This window comes from Camelus dromedarius, chromosome 17 (assembly GCF_036321535.1).
Source record: "Camelus dromedarius isolate mCamDro1 chromosome 17, mCamDro1.pat, whole genome shotgun sequence".
In the NCBI taxonomy this organism is placed as follows: Eukaryota; Metazoa; Chordata; class Mammalia; order Artiodactyla; family Camelidae; genus Camelus; species Camelus dromedarius.
The window spans coordinates 44,375,164-44,394,194 of NC_087452.1; the positions used below are offsets into that span (position 1 = coordinate 44,375,164).

Consider the following 19,031-nt stretch of genomic DNA (forward strand, 5'->3'; position numbering starts at 1 on the left):
GTTTTTCTGAGAATAATTGAAATCTAAAGTGAAAGATATAAAATAAACTAAAAATATGATTGAGATATTTAAAAATGGGTAAGAGCAGTGCAAATGTGGCTTAGAAAAACTTGTAGAGAAGTGAACAGTCCCTGGGGAAATTTAGTTACCAGTAAGGTTGTAGTACAATAGTATGGCTGAGAAAAGATAAAAGATTATAACATGAATAATGTAATTTTTTGTTATACATGTTTACTTCTCTTTCAAATAGTACATTTGGGAACAGTTGGCTTCTGGTTTTAAGCACAAGAATTTTCGATCTCGAGAAGGCGTGTGTCTGTGTCTTATTGAAACATTAAACATGTAAGTTTCATGATTACTGAAAACAAACTGCCTTATGTTTTCCGTTTTTCCAAAAAAAAAAAAATCCATTTCACAGAGCTCAAAGAAAGCTATAGAAATAACAATTTTTTTTAACATTTTTTATTGATTTATAATCAATTTACAATGTTGTGTGGAAATAAATTTTAAATAATTATTAATTGACATCTAGCACAAGTTTTTGTTTTGATACCTTTATCTGTTAATTTTTATGTGTATTTTGTATCTTTCATATTGTTAATTTAAAATTATTAGTCATTGATAAGTTTCTCTTTTTGTCTTTAGTGTATTAATAGTTGCCACTGGAAATAGATGGTCATGTAACAAATATGCTGTTATAACTTAGAATCTACTTCTGTTCTAGAGCCAGTTTGGAATTGTTTTTAACTCAGTGGTATTTCAGGTAGTATAGCCATTTTCACCTTGTGCCCGTTGTCCCTAGGCTTTCTAGAGCAGTGCAGGTGGTTACCAGAATCATAGACCAAACAAGACTCCCCCAGGTAACAAGACAGTGCAGCTGGTAACAGTGTGCAGAGCTCTGACGGCATAGATGCCACAGAGCTTTGAACTCCAGTCTGAAGAAATTGTAAACTAGGGCTTTTGTTCTCATTCTGGATTATTTTTTCAAATTCTATGCAACATATAGGTAATATATAGTAGCTTTCAATTTTTTCTGTAGTGTTACTTCCTTTTCTCTAACTATGCTTTCATTTTATTTTCTTTTACTCCTCTGTGATCCTTTCTGCCATCTAGAGCTTGTAAGTGCATTCAGTCTGCACAACTTTCGTGATTTTTGGCTCTCTTGTCATTTGCTTTCAACCCATGACCTCGTCAAAATATTGATAAGCATAAATAAAGATCTTTGATTTACTTATTTTATTGGAATGCAAATTTGTTTGAGATCTAGAGTCTTCAAAAAATCACTTTTAATGCAAAAGTTCAAATTTTCTTGAGTGATTGATAGGTTGCTAGGTTTAAGAGTGCCATTGGTTGCATATTTTGATCTGTTGGATCATGTGTTGACAGTTTTCATTGTCAGTCATGATTATTCAAGTTTGCATATTTCACATTGTTCAGTATTAGTTTTTGCTTGTGTCTCATATCCTTCAAGTTTTAATGATGTGTGCCCATGATCTCCACCATATTTGTCTTACTGATACAACAAGAAGAAAGTATAAGGATATTTTGTTGACTGTTTGATTATAATCAAATTCTCTCTTTTTTTTCTCCCCCAAATTATATTTAGTTTTGGGGCTCAGCCACTCGTCCTCAGCAAGTTGGTACCACATTTGTGTATCCTATTTGGAGATTCCAATAGTCAGGTAAAATTTTATTTATATTCAAGTATTGACTACTTTTTTGGCCACCTTTTCTTTTCTAGTTCTTTTATTCCATTCTTATAAAAAGAAGAAAGAGGTTGAGGGGGTTAAATCAAGATTTACTTCATTTTTTCTTTCAAAATCCACCAAAGTTAATTTTTAAGAATACATTATATTCACATATGTTGCTTATATTTGTTAGTTCCTTGGCTAGTATTAAGAGTAGATGGAACTTACAGGATAGTTCTTGAGATTGAAAGTTTGATTAACAAAGAACCTAGATTCCCTTCTGTAGTCCTCCTGTAAGCTAGTTGTGAGGTCAGATTGTCAGCTTCCTGTCTTCATTCCTGCATAAAAACAACTTTTTGCAACAGTCATAACCCTATTTGTCCAGTGTTATGTGACTTGTTAGAAGTTTCACTAATTGAGCTGCAAATAGTACGGGGGGGGGGTGGGTGTTCTGGATCTTGTCTGTCCTGGTAGAGTTGAATCTTGGCTGTACCCCTTTTGGCACAGCTTGTGATTTGGGAACGACCCTGGATTTCCCTGCTTTTAGGCCCTAGCTCTGCCTCTGGAGATTTGTAGAGAGTTCTGTCTCTTCATTTGCCCTTTGACAGTGAGCTATGCAAAGGAGCTAAAACTGTCTTCCAAATTCCAGTCTTTAGTTCAGATTTATTTTTTTTTTAATTGTTCTAAAATATTCACAACATAAAATGTACCATTTCCATCATTTTTAAGAAAACAGTTCATTGGCATTAAGTGTACTCACTGTTGTGAGGCTATCACCACCACCCAATCTCCAGAACTTTTCATCTTCCCAAGCTGAAACTCTACCCATTAAATAATAACTCCTCATTCTCCAAAACCCTTCAGATTCTGGCAGCCACATTTTACTTTCTCTCCATATGAATTTGATTACTCATAAAAGTGGAACCATACAATATTAGTCCTTTTGTATCTGGCATATTTCACTTAGCATAATGTGTTCAAGGTTCATCCATGCTATAGCATGTCAGAATTCCCTTTCTTTCTTTTTTAAGGCTGAATAATATTCCATTGTGTGTATACACTGCATCTTACTTATCTGTTTATCCACAGATGGACATTTGGGTTGTTTTCATCTTCTGGCTATTGGGATTAATGATGCTATAAACATTGGTGTATAATTATGTTTGAATTCAGGCCACATTCTTGAAAGGCAATTTTATTCCAGGAAAATACATTAACCATGATAATGATATGTATTCATAAATTATATTACCAGTTCTTTTTATAGTCTTATTACCAATAGAAGATTTTTAAAGACCACATTTATTTACATGTTTCTTAGATTTCTGTAAAACTTTTACGAGGTTTCTCTAGAGGTTTCTTGGCAGGTCCTCTTAGTTTTTGTTAATGACCTGCCATAATCTCCCAGGGATTTAGAGGCTTTAAAACTAACGTGGAGCTTCCAAGTTGGTCTGCTAATGTAATGGTACCTTGAGGTGAAGTATTTTATTGTATCTCATGTAAGGTTTTTTTTTTTAAGTTCTGAATTCTTTGGCAGGTTAGAGATGCTGCAATATTGGCAATAGTGGAGATTTATAGACATGTGGGAGAGAAAGTGAGAGTGGACCTGTGTAAGAGAGGAATTCCTCCTGCTAGGTAAGTCTTGCTAAGTTTATTTTTTTGCCCCTGGTTTTGAAGGTTTTAATTTCATGTGCTTATTGAAAATAGGTTCAGTTTTTCTGGAATGTTTTAATATTCTAAAGATGCAAAGGATATATATTATTACTGTTTTAAAAATTAAGATCCTATAATTTTTTGGATACTATTTCATTATATGCTCATGTATTATCTACATATTATTTACTATGTAACTAAATACCATCTTCAGGTAATTATCTTATGATACCAGGTAGTAATAGTCATTATTAAGAAGATGCCTGAGCAAGGATTTAGTAAAAAAAATACTAATCCATTCATTAAGTACATATTTTTTGAGTACCTGCTGTTGAAAGGTACTGAACAAGATGCTGGATAATAGAAAGCTGTGTAAGAATCAGTCACTACCCTTAAAACCTAGTCAAATAAAAAGAAGACCAAGAATATCTGAGTAAAGCAGCATCAGTCAGATCAGTAAAGAGCCTTTGATAAGCTTCTAGTGTATCAGGACATTTTTTCCCAAAGGTACTTTTTTTCTTTAACACATTTTTACTAATGATTTTTACTAAAGATATTATTCCGATTAAATTTCCTTTTTGTAATGAATTTTTTGTCCCTTTTTTAAGGTGATTACCTGAAAATTATTTTTCTAACTTTTTATTATGGAAAATTTCAAACATACAGTAAAGTAGACAGGATAGTAAAATGAACCTTCATGTACCTGTTACCCAGCTTCAGTAATTAACTTGTGGCCAGTTTTGCTTGTTACAACCTTACCTACTTACTCTTGTCCTGTATTATTTTCAAGCCAATCTAAGTCATAACATTTTACCTGTAATTATTCAATATATTTCTAAGGGAAAAAAAATTTTTTTTTTAATCACAAGCACAGTATAATCATCACACCTTAAATTTTTTTGCAAATAATTCTACAATATCAGATATCTAGTTATGGTTCAGATTTTCATAAATGTCATACTGTTTTATAAATGCCATAAGTATGTATATATTTTTAACTGTTTGTTTGAGTCAGTATACAGGTAAAGTCCAGCAATTAGTTGATACATAATACAAGTGTTTTTAAACCTTTGTTTACCCCCAACACTTCTTTTCCTTGTATTTTATTTGTTGAATAAGCTGGGTAGTTTATCCTGATTTTGCCATATCTTGATATTAGTGATTCTTTTCCTGTGGTGTGGTTTAATGTGTTCTGTCTTTATATCCTGTAAATTGGTAGTAGGATCTAGAAGCTTGATCAGATTTTTGGTGGGGGATGGCAGAAGGAGTGAGACTACTTCATAGGTAGTGGTGTGTTCTGTTATCATAAGCCTTGTCACATCTGGCTGCCTCTCTTACCATGCAGGTTATTTCTAGTACCAATTGTTCTTAGGTAATAAGGTTGTCTAAAATATGCATTTTGTTTACTTATTTATGCATTCACTTTCTACTTCCGGGGTTAACAAAATTTTTATTTGTGTAAATTCTTCATCATTTTATGTGCATGAAAGACATATGTGTACACATGTTGTATTATGTATTTTTAAATTTATATTGAGATTTTTTTTAAGTATTTAGAATTTGTATTCAATTGTGACATCTATACAGAATAGTGCACAAGTCATAAGTATGCAGCTTGTTAAATTATCACAAAGTGAATATACCCATCTATCTACCACACAGATGAAGAAGTAGAACATTACAAAATTCCAGAAGCCTCCCCAAATCTTTATTTTTTTTAAATGGAGGTACTTAGGGTTGAACCCAGGACCTACCTCGTGTGTGCTAAGCATGTGCTCTGCCACTGAGCTATAACCCCCATCTCCAGTCTTTTCAAATCCTTGCCTTTTTTCTCATTCCCGAAAGTATCCACATTCCTGACTTCTGTCACCATACTTTAGTTTTGCCTGTTTGAATTTTTTATAAATGGAATCATATAGTGTGGACTTTTGTGTCTTGCTTCTTTAATGTTATCTTTTTGAAATTCATTTGGGTTGTCAGATGTAGCTATAGTTGTTTGTTTGTTTTTCATTGCCATGTAGTTTTCCATTGTATGAACAGGCCATACTTTATGATGGAGTTTTGAGTCTTCAGTTTGTAGCTTTTAGAATAATGCTGTTAGAAACATACTTAAACATGTCTTTGAGTATACTTAAGTATTCTTTCTCTTGGAATATATCTGAGTGGATTGCTGGGCCATAGGGTATGTTTGCCTTCAGTTGATATCCACAGACAGTTTTTCAGAGTGGTTGTACCCTTTTATATTCTCACTGTTGGCACGTTCTCATTAGTCAACGTTTTCACTGCTATTTGTCATTGTTAGTCTTAATTTTTGTTAACTTCAGGTTTTTGGTGCATATGTTGTCATTATGGTTGTAATCTGCATTTTTCTGATTACCACTAAAAAAGAGCACCATTTCATGTACTTATCAGCTAGTTGAATATGTTCTGATATGTTCTGTTGAAGTGTCTTTTCAGGTCTCTTGTCCGTTTAAAAAAATTAGGTGGTCTGTCATTTTAAAAACTTGGTTAGTAGGACTTTTTAAAATACATTTTAGATACAGGCCCATTGTCACTATCTAAATCTGTAGTTTCAGGTATCTTCTCCCACCCTGTCACTTGCCTTTTTACTTTCTTGATGATGTCTTTCAATGTATATAAGTTCTTAACTGTAGTGTAGTTCTCAGTCATTTCTTTTATGATTAGACATTTCTGTGCTCAGTTTAGATGTTCTAAAATTGATTGTGATGGTGCTTGCACAACTCTGGCTTTATATTAAAAACCATTGAATTGTATGCTTTAAAGAGGTGAATTGTATGGTATGAGTCTTATCACAATAATGGGCCGTTATACAAAAAGGGATAAGTTGAGATACCTAATTGTCTCCTTCATATTGTACTTGTGATTTATGCTATGACTGTAAACTTAAATATGGACTTTGTATAGAGTTGCTTTTCTAATTCTGTTCTAGTGCTTCGCTGGTCTCTGTCCTTATCCTGAATCAGAACCTTCCAGAGCTTTACAGGCCTCTATTCCTTGGTTTCCTGAGTTGTGTTTATAGTCTTTTGGACATTTCAGCCTCAATTGTGTTTGCCTTCTATTGAATTTCCTTTTTTTTTTTTCCCTTCCTGAATGACTCAAAAGATTCTAGTCTCTTCTTTCTACTCTTACATTGTTTCTTTCCTCCTTTTCCATCAGAGTATATGTGTAATGATCCTCCCTTATGAATACACTTTTTTTCTAACTAGCTGTATTATTTTATGATAGCTTTTTATTATTTGAGGTTTAATGATCAGAGGTGAGAGCAATCCAATGAGAACCACAGAGAAAGAAAATTGAACTATTTAGTTTTTTGTTTGGTTTAAAAATAGGAAGGTATGAATGTACTCCTTGTAAATTTTGAACAGGGTACTAAAATCTTTTCAATAAATACCAAAGTTAATATTTGTTTCACATGAAAATTGGTATGGTAAGAAGCAGTAGAAGGAAATGGAGACTGAGAAGAGAGAGTAGGAGTGTAAAGAGAAAGTGAGGGCGGGCAGCAAAATCAGGCAAATGATGTAAGCATGTCTGTGTGTCTTTCCCCGCCCAGCACAATCCCAAAAGACCTTTGGGTGACATCTTACACCTTGACTCTTTTTTCTTCCTTCCTCCCTCCCTCCATTCCTCTCCTTCTCCTTGTTACTGTTATATTTGCCTAGTATTTCAGTTGACCCCCTCTTCCCATTAAAGCTGCATGTATCTCCATTCCTTGCTGTGTATTTTATCTGTCCCACCTCAATTCCTTACCAACTGTCTTTTCTCTCAGAGCTTTCAGCCCTTAGTTTCCTGCACCCATTTTGCTACTGTCACACTTCTTGACATCTTGTTCTGCTTTTTTCCCAAAGAGCTCTCCTAAATCCTCTCCTTTCTCTTTCTGGCCAATATGGTTCATTTTGAGGTTCCATCTTCCAACTCCAGTGTTCCCTCCCTCATCTCATCTTATCCACATCTCGTCTCTGGCAACATGTCTAGTGTCTGTCCAGCTCTCTGGAAGATCCATCTAACGCTATAGGATGAAGGGATCTGTGTCTTGTGATTCAAGTGCTTCCAGATGCGTGAATATTTTTATTTGTTGAATTTAATGGGGGTAGGAGGTGAGGTTAAGGTTTAGAATTCCTATTAAAATGAAGGTTTTTATTTTAGAAGATTTTCAACTAAAAAAAATTGTTTTAGACCAAACAGCATTTGCACTCTCAGTTTATAAGTAAGAAATGACAGGATGTGGACCAAGACTTAACTAAGGTTTTAGAAATGAAATTATGACAGAAACATTGGTGGAAGTCAGAGAAAAACACTTGGCAATTAAAGACTTCCCCAAATCTCTAAGTTACACATTTAAGAATAAATCATAGCATGATATATATTGGGAAGTAAAAAATAGTACTGTCAGCATGGTCCCATTTTGGTCTGAAGAAAATTTATATGTAAATATAAAGCATCAGAAAGCAAGCAGTTAAATAAATTCTGTGGATTGTGGGATTGTGGTGTTTTTCTTTGTTCTTATTTATATTTCCTAATTTACTTTTATAATGGGTGTACATTGCTTTAGAAATAAGAAAAACACTAGTAACTATAAACAAGTGATAACAGAAATATAAAAAGTAGTTTTTCTGAATGTAAAATCAGAAGCACTATTAGAGTTGGTGTTAAATTAAAATAAGTTAATAGGGAAAACAGATTATCAATCATATCAGTATCACTCTAATTTCTGGCATTTCATATTTCATTGTGTTTATGTTTGCCCTAAGTTTCCTTAGCATGATTTTTATGTACTTTAAAAAGATGTCTTGGTGATTGAGTGGATTCATTATAAGGTTGGCACTAAAGTGTTTTTGATGGGTTTGGAGAAATAGTTTTATGATGAAACATGTGAAACAGCTTTGTATGAAAGCTATCTTTTTTTTTCATTGAAGTACAGTTGATGTACAATATTTGATAAGTTTCAGGTATATAACAGCGATTCACAATTTTTAAAGGTTATTAACATTTCATTTATAGTTGTTATAAAATATTGGCTATATTATTCTCTGTGTTTCACTTTATGTCCTTGTAGCTTATTTATTTTATACATTGAAGTTTGTACCTCTTAATCCCTCACCCTGAAAATTATCTTTTCACAGACATATCTGTGAGTGTGTAGAGTTCTAGCTGTGTTTGACTGCTTCTCTCTACTGAAAAGAGATCGGTTTTGTGTCTCTTTTCAGTAAGTGAGTTAATTGTAGAAGAGAGTTGTGTAGGGCTAATTGAATCCCTAGAATTGTTTTTTTTCCCAGGGAAATGGTGAGGGAAATTGTTGCTATTTAAACTATATGTAAGACAAACAAATAAAATTTATTCTTTATTCCCAGATTAGAAATGATACTTGCCAAATTTGATGAAGTGCAAAGTTCGGGCGGTATGATTTTGAGTGTCTGCAAAGGTAAGAATAATTAAGTTATTCCGGTTCTCAAACATTTCTGAGATTATTTAGCAAAGTTTTATACACCAAACACTGTCTTTAGGTCAACTCTTACATCACTGATTCAGCAGACTTGACTTTGTGGCTTGAAACTTACTTAGGATACAATAACAAAGTCTTTACAACCTGCTGATCATTACCTATCCTCTGACTCTCAAAGCAAGTGAAGATTTAATAATGGGTCAGTTGTGAAAAATGATACTGTTCTTTTGCCTTATTTTTTGTGTCTTCTGGGTTGAAGATAGGATGACCCTCTTGCCGTCTATGTTCCACGCATAAAATGTACTTTTTATTCCCAGAGTAATTGTTCTGCTTACTTGTTTTTAGTAGAAATTGTGGGATTGATTACTGTATTGTATCTGTCATTGATGATAGTGGTGAAGAGACACAGCCATAGGAACTTCACCGGTATAGTCATCTTTGACTTCTTAACTAGAATGAGACCAAGTTGGAATTCAAGGAGGTTTGGAGTTGGTATCTGGCATTTATTTGATTTTGTGGTTGCTCTTCTTTTTGTAAGGTTGTTAAATTGTGTTTGGTCTTACTGGGTCTCAGTTCCCTAACTTCAGTGCTTAAATATTAATTAACCATGTATGTAAAGAATATATTCTGTTTCCAAAGATAGTAGAGGTGTTTTTTCCATCTAGGAAAGTAGATTCATATTAAAGAGAGTGTGGTTAGCTTAGTCACGTGAATGATGTTGGAGAAAAAATTTGGTGTGGGAATTGTTACAGTGAAATAATAGGAAACTAGTTACTAATATAGTTTAGTGCTTTTTCTCTGGGCTAAACCAAGACTGAGCCTTGTTGTGTTGCAGGAAGGCAGATGGTGTGAGAATTTAGTGTTAAAACAGTTGTGTCTACCCTAATCTAAACTTAGTAACAGAAGCATAAATTGACTTCAGCACTACCAGCCCTCACCCTGATTACCAGCTGTTTCTCTCTCCTCTTCTCTGAATAGAAGGTGTTTCAAGTACCTTTTCCTTATTTTTCCATGAGCCCTATTTCCACAGAGACCAGAAACAGCAAGAAGATGGAGAATTGTTAAAATTTCTTCAGTTGAGACTTGTGTGGTTTCTTACCATTCAGCATTTACAGTGCATTCTCATTTGTGTATTCCAGAGTATGTAGTTACAATTCTAAGAAAAAAGGTGTAATGCATACCATAAATTTAAGATGTTTATTATTTGGATATAGTTTATTTTGAAAGCATTGTCATTCTTGGATTTTATGAGGTTATTTCTGTTACCTTCAAAATAGATTTTTTTGTTTCCTATTCTTTTAGCTCCCATTTCTTCTTCTTTTGATTATCTCCCCATAAACAGGGAGGTTTGGGATTAGTGTCTGGCATTTATTTCTCTTGGAGGGAGTCTTTAGAGATCTTTTTATTTTAGAGCTTATGATTGGAATATTGCAAATACAGTCAAATGTGAACATTAAAGTCTATGGTATATATATATATTGGGGTGTAGAAGTTGGTCATGATGATTTTTGATGACAGTATTATGGTGTACTTTACTGACTTCATTAATAAGGGAAGAGACTAGAAGTGGAAAGCCTATTTACCATTTTGGCAGGTCCCAGGGCCCAAGCCTCTCTGTCCCCTCATCTCAGTGATCTAACCCAGCCCAAACGCTTCAAGTGATAGCTGTTTGCTGATGACTCCTCCACATGTAGGTCTAGCTCTCATTCATCTCTCAGGGCTCTAGACTTGAGAGCCTGTGGCCTCGATGACACTTCTATTTAGATGTCTAATAGGCATCTCAGGATTAACAGGTCCAAAAGTGAAACCCTATTGTCTCTTCCTTTCCCTCAAATCTGGTCTTTCCCCAGCTTACCCACTTCAGTCAGTGGCACCACCATCAGCTCAGGCTAAAAACTTTACTGATTAGAAGTAGTTAGAATTGATCTCCCATTCTAACTAATCAGTCATGTCTACCTCTGAAGTCCTAACATGCCAAATTTGCTTTTTTTTTTTTTTCCCCTCACATCTCCACTGCTAAAACCCTACTCTAAGCCTCTTTTAGCTTTTACCTGGATCACTGCAATAGATTTCTCTTCCATGTTTGGCTCCTGGACTCCTGTTTTCTACCCAGAAGTGAAATTGGTCTTCTTAAGATGTAGATGAATTATGTCACAAAAATGAAGAAGACAGTTCAGGTTTCTGCCTCAAGTAGCCTACATTCTAGTGAGGGAGATAGATCATAAACAAGTAAACAGATGGATATCCAGGGTGATTATAGTTAGTAATGGAAGAAATACAAGTACCCTTTGTTTAGTGAATTTAAGGAAATCAATATAAATTATTCTAAAATCCTTGCTGTAAAGTGAAAAGCCACTGAGTAAAAAAATTATTTGCTAGTTTTTCCTAACTGTATAGTATTGTTTCATCCCAACCCAAGATATGTGAATAATTTTCACAGGTAGAAGAATTTATCAATTGAGCACTGAAAACAAATTCTTATAACTAGCAATTTGAATGCAAATAAATAGTTTGCACATAAAGTAATATATTGAAAGTTTGTTCCACTCCTTTTTTATTTCTGCACAATATTTTCCCACATAATTTTCAATCTTTTGCTGGCTCATTATTATTGTGCACTCAAACTTTAAAATATAGTTATAGACTAGGAAAATGTTTTAGGGTAAAATAAAGGTTCAACGTGGAAACTTGTGGAAGTAGTTCATGCACACAGTAGATTGAAGAGCTATTAAAAATACCATCTTTTCTCTCTCTCACTTGGAATACATATGGAAAGCAAATTATTGTGAATTCACTGAGACATATCATTCAATTCAGATTTGTTTCATTTGGTATTTTGTGACTAGAAGCTGTTATGGTAACTTAAAGTTTTTAATGTGTCTTTGCCTGAAACCATAATAATGAAATATCATGCTTCTCATAATATATCGATTTAGAGTGTTTGGGAATGAAAAGTCATATTACTAAATACAGAGAAAAAAAAAACCCCAAAACAAAACAAAAAACAAAAAAACAAACCCCAGAGAATTTGTGGTAAAGGTGGTATAAGTTTTTAAGAGCCACCATAGCTAAAAGTTGTCATCTGCACAGTCATTAAGTAAATAGGGTATGGGGAGGTTAAGTAACTAAGGGGTGCCATTTGAGGTAGAATAGTGGGGCAAGCCTCCCTGAGAGTTGACATATTTGAATTGAGACCTGATAAATGAGAATGAGCTAGTCATTGGATACATGGTAGGAAAAATGCTTTGGGCAGAGAAAACCTGACCATAAAGGGCCAGAGGTGGAAAAGGTCTTAGTACATTTGAAGAATGGAAGGGAGGTCAGGGCTGACTGGAGCCTAGCGAGGCTGGGGGTGGATCAGAAGGGAGATCATGTATGAGACATAATTGGAAAAGTAAGCAGGAACCATGATTTGAGGGCCTGGTAGGCTATGGAGGAGTTTTGATAGATTTCTGGGAGTGGGAAGGGTTTTAGGCTGGAGAGGTGTTAGTGGGTGAGAGTGATGTGGCCTGAGACTATCTTATATACATTTATTGTCCGGAAAAATAGTCTGTTTCTTTATTTTCTCTTTTGTCTACCTGTTCTCCCCTCATGCGTGTCCTCATACGTAACTTTACTGCTCATGCTCTGAGATTTCTTCATGATTGCTGTATCTGTACTGTTTTGATTTAAGTTTTGACTGAACTCTTTGACTTGATTTTCTAGAGTAGTTCAGCACACTCAAGAACACAAAGTAAATTCTATTATCGGAGATTTTGAGTATGTCATATAATTTGGGAGTAGTGAGAAATACACGGCATTTTTTTTTTTTTTGTCTTAAGGGTTTTTCAAGCCTGACTTCTCATATTACAGAGTAAGTTAGGCAGAATCCTTAAGTGCAGTGGAATTAGCTCTGCTATTAGAAGGAAACTGGATTTAAAATTAATCAAATCGTGGCTGAAGGAAGAAACACTAGCCCTGCAGAAAGGCAAAGACTGAACGTTGCAGGCCCCTGTGATTATGGGGGTCTGGTGTTGTCGTGGAGCTTCCTAGACAGTCTCCTATGCTAACTGAGATATAAACACCGACATGTTGGTGGCTGGGTCTGCAAGTCTTTTGCTTTTTCACTGAAAAAACTATGCATAATTCTGATTTATCAAGTGCTTGTGTAGGACCTAATGCAGTCTTGGCATATAATCATTGTAAACCATTTCCCAGCTTCTCTGAAACAGTTGCTAGGAAAAGAATTGTTCCAGGAGGCTGGCAATAAAATAAAGCATGGAAATTAGGCTTTGAAATTACATTGATAAAATTTGGCTAAAAGAGACAATAAGGTAACTTAAAGTCTAGTTTTTTTAATATGTTTATAACATACCGTATGGTGAAAATCAAAGCAACCACTTTCTTAGGTTGATTTCAAAACGTATCTGTTTGTGACCACAAGCCCCAGGGCCTTCTCGGAGCTTGACAATGTGCTGATGGTTGTGCAGCTTGGATGGAGGGTGCTCCGTGTCCCTGCAGCTGCGCACTGGCTAGGTTCTGTCTCCACCAGAAGCAAGCTTTGTTCCGTGTGGCCCTGCCTGTCCACACACAGAGCAGCCTTTGATGGGCTGCCTTTGACGTGATTTGTTTACGGCAGCCAGAAATGCTTCCTGCATAATGAGAGCAGTTAATCATGGAAACTAGGCTATTCCTGTTTGTGCACTTTTAGCAGTCCTCTCTTGTAAATATTAAAAGGTAACGACAGAAGGATGAAAACCTTTAAAAAAGGCACAAATCAGTTAATCCATCAGATCATGTGATTGCTACTGATTACATGGGTATCTTTAGGGAAGCAGAAAATGATTGCTGAACACATGCCTTGTGTTTTGATGATTGCATTAAAAGTCCCCCAGCGGGATGGCATTTATTGGCTCCCAGAGCTTTTCTTACGTTAAATTTCAGGCAGCCAGTACAAGGAGAAACAGCATAACCTGTATCTAACGGCATATGTGCAGTTAAAGAATAATCTTGATCAGGCTCTGCTAGGCTCTGCTAAATAGACGAGGGTTTTCAGCAAGACCCCAGACTTTTATTTTGAAGTGGAGTAGCAGCTGTTGGCTATTGCGGTGCAGAGCTGCAGCGCGGCCTGGGTCACACAGTGCTCCGGGTGTCTGCAGGGTGTCTGCAGGCTGCAGGCCGAGCCCAGTGGCGCAGGCACCAAGCTGCATTTATTTGCTGTGCTGTTTGACCTCTTGGTTTGAGAGAACTCCCTGGACCATCTGAATGGCTATGGGAGATGGTAAGTCAGATTTATTTTTCTTCTTTGGCTTGTGTTATGCACTTCCTTTTAAAGTGACGATCATTTGCTGTATAAGAAATATATTTCTCCCTAAAGAATGAAGGACACTTGTGTGTGTGTGTGTGTGTGTGTGTGTACACACTTGTATGTGCATGTGTACACATGTGTGCATACTTGTCATTTGGTATCTTTTTCTACTTGATATGTCTGTATGGGATCTGGCAAATAAAGATGACAGTTTACCTTGCAACCCAAGCAAACCCTCAGTCTTTGGTGGTGGATATAAAGGGATATTGGAAGAAACATGGAATATATGCAAAAGCTTTGAAGAGAGAGCATGGCCTTTGGAAGAATGACAGATTTGGCAGGAAGGTTTAGTTAGCTAACTTGACATCTTTCCTGTTGTATTTGACAACAAGTAGAATTCTGTGATGATCAAGTATTATAAAGAAGCAAAATGGCTTGCTGTGGACACTATTTAAATTGATATGCTTGTGATTTGTCGATGTCCCTAGTAAGTAGATCTCTAGAAAATATTTAGTCTTTTACGAATTCTATACAGGTATAATTTGATTAAAAGTTGATCTTGCCAGTGTTTTATTGTGATAAGAATAATTTTAAAAAGACATTTCTGTAGTGCTTTATAGTTTTTCAAAGCACTTCAGTATACTTATAGTACATTAACTCTTCAGGTACAAATAACTGTGAAGTGTACAGAGTGTTTTGGTATTTCCATTTCACAGATTGAGAAACCAAGGCTTGTTGAGATTTAAGTGCCAGATCTAGGCCCAGAGGGCAAACCAGAATCAAGTCCAGAGCCTCAAGTGTGCATTTGATATTGTCCTTGATAACATTTAATACTTGTGCTTTTTTTCTTTTCTATTATTAAACCTTTTGTTAAGATGCTTGGAGGTATACTTTATAATCGCGTCAACACCAGAGATGTGTATGACGGGGAATTCGAGGTTACTCCAGAAATGTTTTTTGTGTTTCTCACTACGTTCTTAAGGAAGACTTGTCTGTATTTGGGAGCTTTACCTCTTAACAGTTTCAGCCTTCTTTTATGGCCATATAATGACTTCTCTCTAAGGAGTTTGTCCCTTTGGAACAATGAGGAATAGGGTGCGAACTTAACCAAAATGATGATATTGATAAGCAGTCATTTAAACTATTATATACACATTAATGAGAAAATGATAGTAAATCCAGTTTTGCATATTATGGTTTATTCCAAGAATTTACATAATTGTTTTACATGTCCTTATAGAAATAAATAACAATATAATTTTAACTTCCAGTTTTTAAGGCAAAAGCCATCAAAATTAACAACTTAAGTTCTCATAATCTTAAGGGCACTGCCAAGTTTGTTATTTCTAAACCTTAATTTGCAAGCAACTCTAAATGTTGCATTTGATCTGGGCCATATCCAGATTTTATTTCTTTCTTAAACATTATAGGTTCAGTGGCTATCAATGTATATTTACTTAATTTTTCTTACAAGTAATACTAAATACACTCAGACTGTTTAAGAATGTATTGATTAAAAAAAATTAACAATCTCTTATAAAGCTCAGAGGGTAATCTTCCTGCATATTCTCTTCTTTAAAACAGAAATAATTTTATTGGATTTTATTGATAATTAAAGTAATATACCTTTATTTAAAAAATTTTAAATGGAAGCAGTAAAGATACACATATACAGTAGCAGATTACCTTGGGATTTATAGTTCCTAATAGATTTATATGTACTCCTCTGTATATTAGTTTCTCACATATAATACATATACACTGTACTAGTATCATGTGAACATATATAACAAACATATTATGCTATTTTTAACTTACTTTTAAATTTTTTTAATACATAAATATCTTTTCCTTTTCAAAATTCAAACAACGCAGATAAAGCAAAAACTCTCTCAGAACCATCTCTAAGCTCCAAGCCCAGGTACAAGCAGAGATAACACTTTTATTACTAGGGAGTTTGTCTTTTTATACATTTTACTCTGCCTTACATGCATATTAAATATCAACATAGATGATTTTGTTTTGACTGTTATCATTCTCAACAAATTTTTGCCTTTTGCTGTCTATTCATTATGGCATAGTGATTTTTTTTTTAATGTTTCAATGTCATCATGTACAACTGTTTCATTTGTTTGATCTGTTGCATAGTATTCCATGATATGGATATATCATAACCACTTCTTCATTTATGGAATTTCAGATTGGTTTTTTTTTAAATTTTATTTTATTGAGTTATAGTCAGTACAATGTTGTGTCAATTTCCAGTGTAGAGCACAACTTTTCAGTTATACATGAAGATGCACATATTCATTGTCACATTCTTTTTCACCATGAGCTACCTACCACAAGATCTTGTATATATTTCCCTGTGCTATACAGTATAATCTTGTTTATCTATTTGATATATACCTGTCAGTATCTACAAATTTCAGTCTCCCAGTCTGTCCCTTCCCCACCCCCCTACCACCTGGTGACCTGTCTATGAGTCTGTTACTGTTTTATATTTATGTTTATTTGTCTTTTTCTTTTCTTTTTTTCTTTTTCTCTTTTTTTTTAAATTCCACATATGAGCGATCTCATATGGTATTTTTCTTTCTCTTTCTGCCTTACTTCACTTAGAATGACATTCTCCAGGGCTGCAAATGGCCTTATGTTGTCGTTTTTTATTGCTGAAGAGTATTCCATTATATAAATATACCACATCTTCTTTATCCAGTCATCTGTTGATGGACATTTAGGCTGTTTCCATGTCTTGGCTATTGTAAATAGTGCTGCTATGAACATTGGGGTGCAGATATCTTTTTGAAGTAGGGTTCCTTCTGGATATATGCTCAGGAGTGGGATGACTGGGTCATATGGTAAATCTATTCCTAGTCTTTTGAGGAATCTCCATACTGTTTTCCACAATGGCTGCACCAAACTGCATTCCCACTAGCAGTGTAGGAGGGTTCCCTTTTCTCCACAGCCTCTCCGGCATTTATCATTTGTGGACTTTTGAATGATGGCCATTCTGACTGGTGTGAGGTGATAGTTTTTGATGTGTATTTTTGATTTGTATTTCTCTGATAATTAGTGATATTGAGCATTTTTTCATGTACCTATTGATCATTTGTATGTCTTCATTGGAGAATTGCTTGTTTAGGTCTTCTGCCCATTTTTGGATTGGGTTGTTCGTTTTTTTCTTACTAAGTCATGTGAGCTGCTTATATATTCTGGAGATCAAGCCTTTGTCAGTTTTATCTTCTGCAAAAATTTTCTCCCATTCCGTAGGTTGTCATTTTGTTTTACTTATGGTTTCCTTTGCTGTGCAAAAAGTTTGTAAGTTTAATTAGGTCCCATTTGTTTATTCTTGCTTTTATTTCTACTGTTTGGGTAGATTGCCCTAGGAGAACATTGCTGAGATATATGTGAGATAATGTTTTGCCTATGTTTTCTTCTAGGAGATTTATTGTATCTTGTCTTGTTTAAATCTTTGATCCATTTGGAGTTTATTTTTGTGTATGGTGTAAGGGAGTGTTCTAGCTTCACTGATTTACATGCTGCTATCCAGTTTTCCCACCACCATTTGCTGAAGAGACTGTCTCTATTCCGTTGTATATTCTTGCCTCCTTTGTCAAAGATTAATTGACCAAAAGTTTGTGGGTTAATTTCTGGGCTCTCTATTCTGTTCCATTGGTCCATTTGTCTGTTTTTGTACCAGTACCATGCTATTTTGATTACTGTAGCTCTGTAGTATTGTCTGAAGCCTGGGAGGGTTATTCCTCTAGCCTCTTTCTTTTTCTTCAGTAATGCTTTGGCAATTCTGGGTCTTTTGTGATTCCATATAAATTTTATTATGATTTTTTCTAGTTCTGTGAAATATGTCCTGGGTAATTTGATAGGGATTGCATTAAATCTGTAGATTGCCTTGGGCAGTATGACCATTTTAACAATATTGATTCTTCCAATCCAAGAGCATGGGATATCTTTCCATTTTTTTAAGTCTTCTCCAATTTCCTTAATCAATATTTTATAGTTCTCCGTGTATAAGTCTTTAACCTCCTTGGTTAGATTTATTCCTAGGTATTTTATTACTCTGGGTGCTATTTTAAAAGGGATTGTTTCTTTACTTTCTTTTCCTATTAATTCATCATTAGTGTAAAGAAATGCAACTGAATTTTGAACGTTAATCTTGTAACCTGCTACCTTGCTGAATTCTTCGATTATTTCTAGTAGTTTTTGTGTGGACCTTTTAGGGTTTTCTATATATAGTATCATGTCATCTGCATATAGTGACAATTTTACCTCCTCTTTTCCAATTTGGATCCCTTTTATTTCTTTCTCTTGCCTGATTTCTGTGGCTAGGACTTCCAAGACTATGTTGAATAGGAGTGGTGAGAGTGAACAGCCTTGTCTTGTTCCAGATTTTAGTGGGAAGGTTTTGAGTTTTTCACCATTGAGTACTATTCTGGCTGTAGGTTTGTCATATATCACTTTTATTATGTTGAGATATGTTCCCTCTATACCCTCTTTGATGAGCGTTTTTATCATAAATGGGTGTTGAATTTTATCAAACGCTTTTTCTGCATCTATTGAGATGATCATGCAGTTTTTGTCCTTTCTCTTGTTGATGTGATGTATTACATTGATTGATTTGCATATGTTGAACCATCCTTGTGTCCCTGGGATGAACCCAACTTGCTCATGGTGTATAATCTTTTTTATGTGCTGTGGGATTCTATTTGCTAATATTCAGATTGTTTAATCACATAATTTTTCTAAATGATTCTGAAATAAACACCTTTGTACAAATGGCATGTGTGTGCACATATATATTTTTTAAATAGTCTAGAAGTAGAATTTCTGGATTAAAGTTTTTATTCGTTTCAAATTGTCTGATTTTTGGAGGCTGATTGCCTCCAAAAGAGGCTTTACCACTTGCTTTCCCACCAGCAGTGCCCTC

The 19,031-nt window shown here is 34.8% G+C and overlaps 1 protein-coding gene across 37 annotated transcripts in view; it reads left to right on the top strand.

Moving 5' to 3' along the window:
• CLASP2 (cytoplasmic linker associated protein 2) overlaps positions 1-19,031 on the top strand; it is a 152,447-nt gene that overhangs the window by 19,669 nt on the left and 113,747 nt on the right. For 36 of the 37 annotated variants that reach the window (XM_031469841.2, XM_031469849.2, XM_064496759.1 and 33 more), the window contains exons 4-7: positions 251-342; positions 1,607-1,682; positions 3,226-3,323; positions 8,711-8,781. In XM_031469841.2, the coding sequence (XP_031325701.1) occupies positions 251-342; positions 1,607-1,682; positions 3,226-3,323; positions 8,711-8,781 (337 nt within the window). Of the gene's footprint in view, positions 1-250; positions 343-1,606; positions 1,683-3,225; positions 3,324-8,710; positions 8,782-13,891; positions 14,063-19,031 lie in introns of those variants that run through there. The other variant, XM_064496788.1, reaches the window with a different exon arrangement.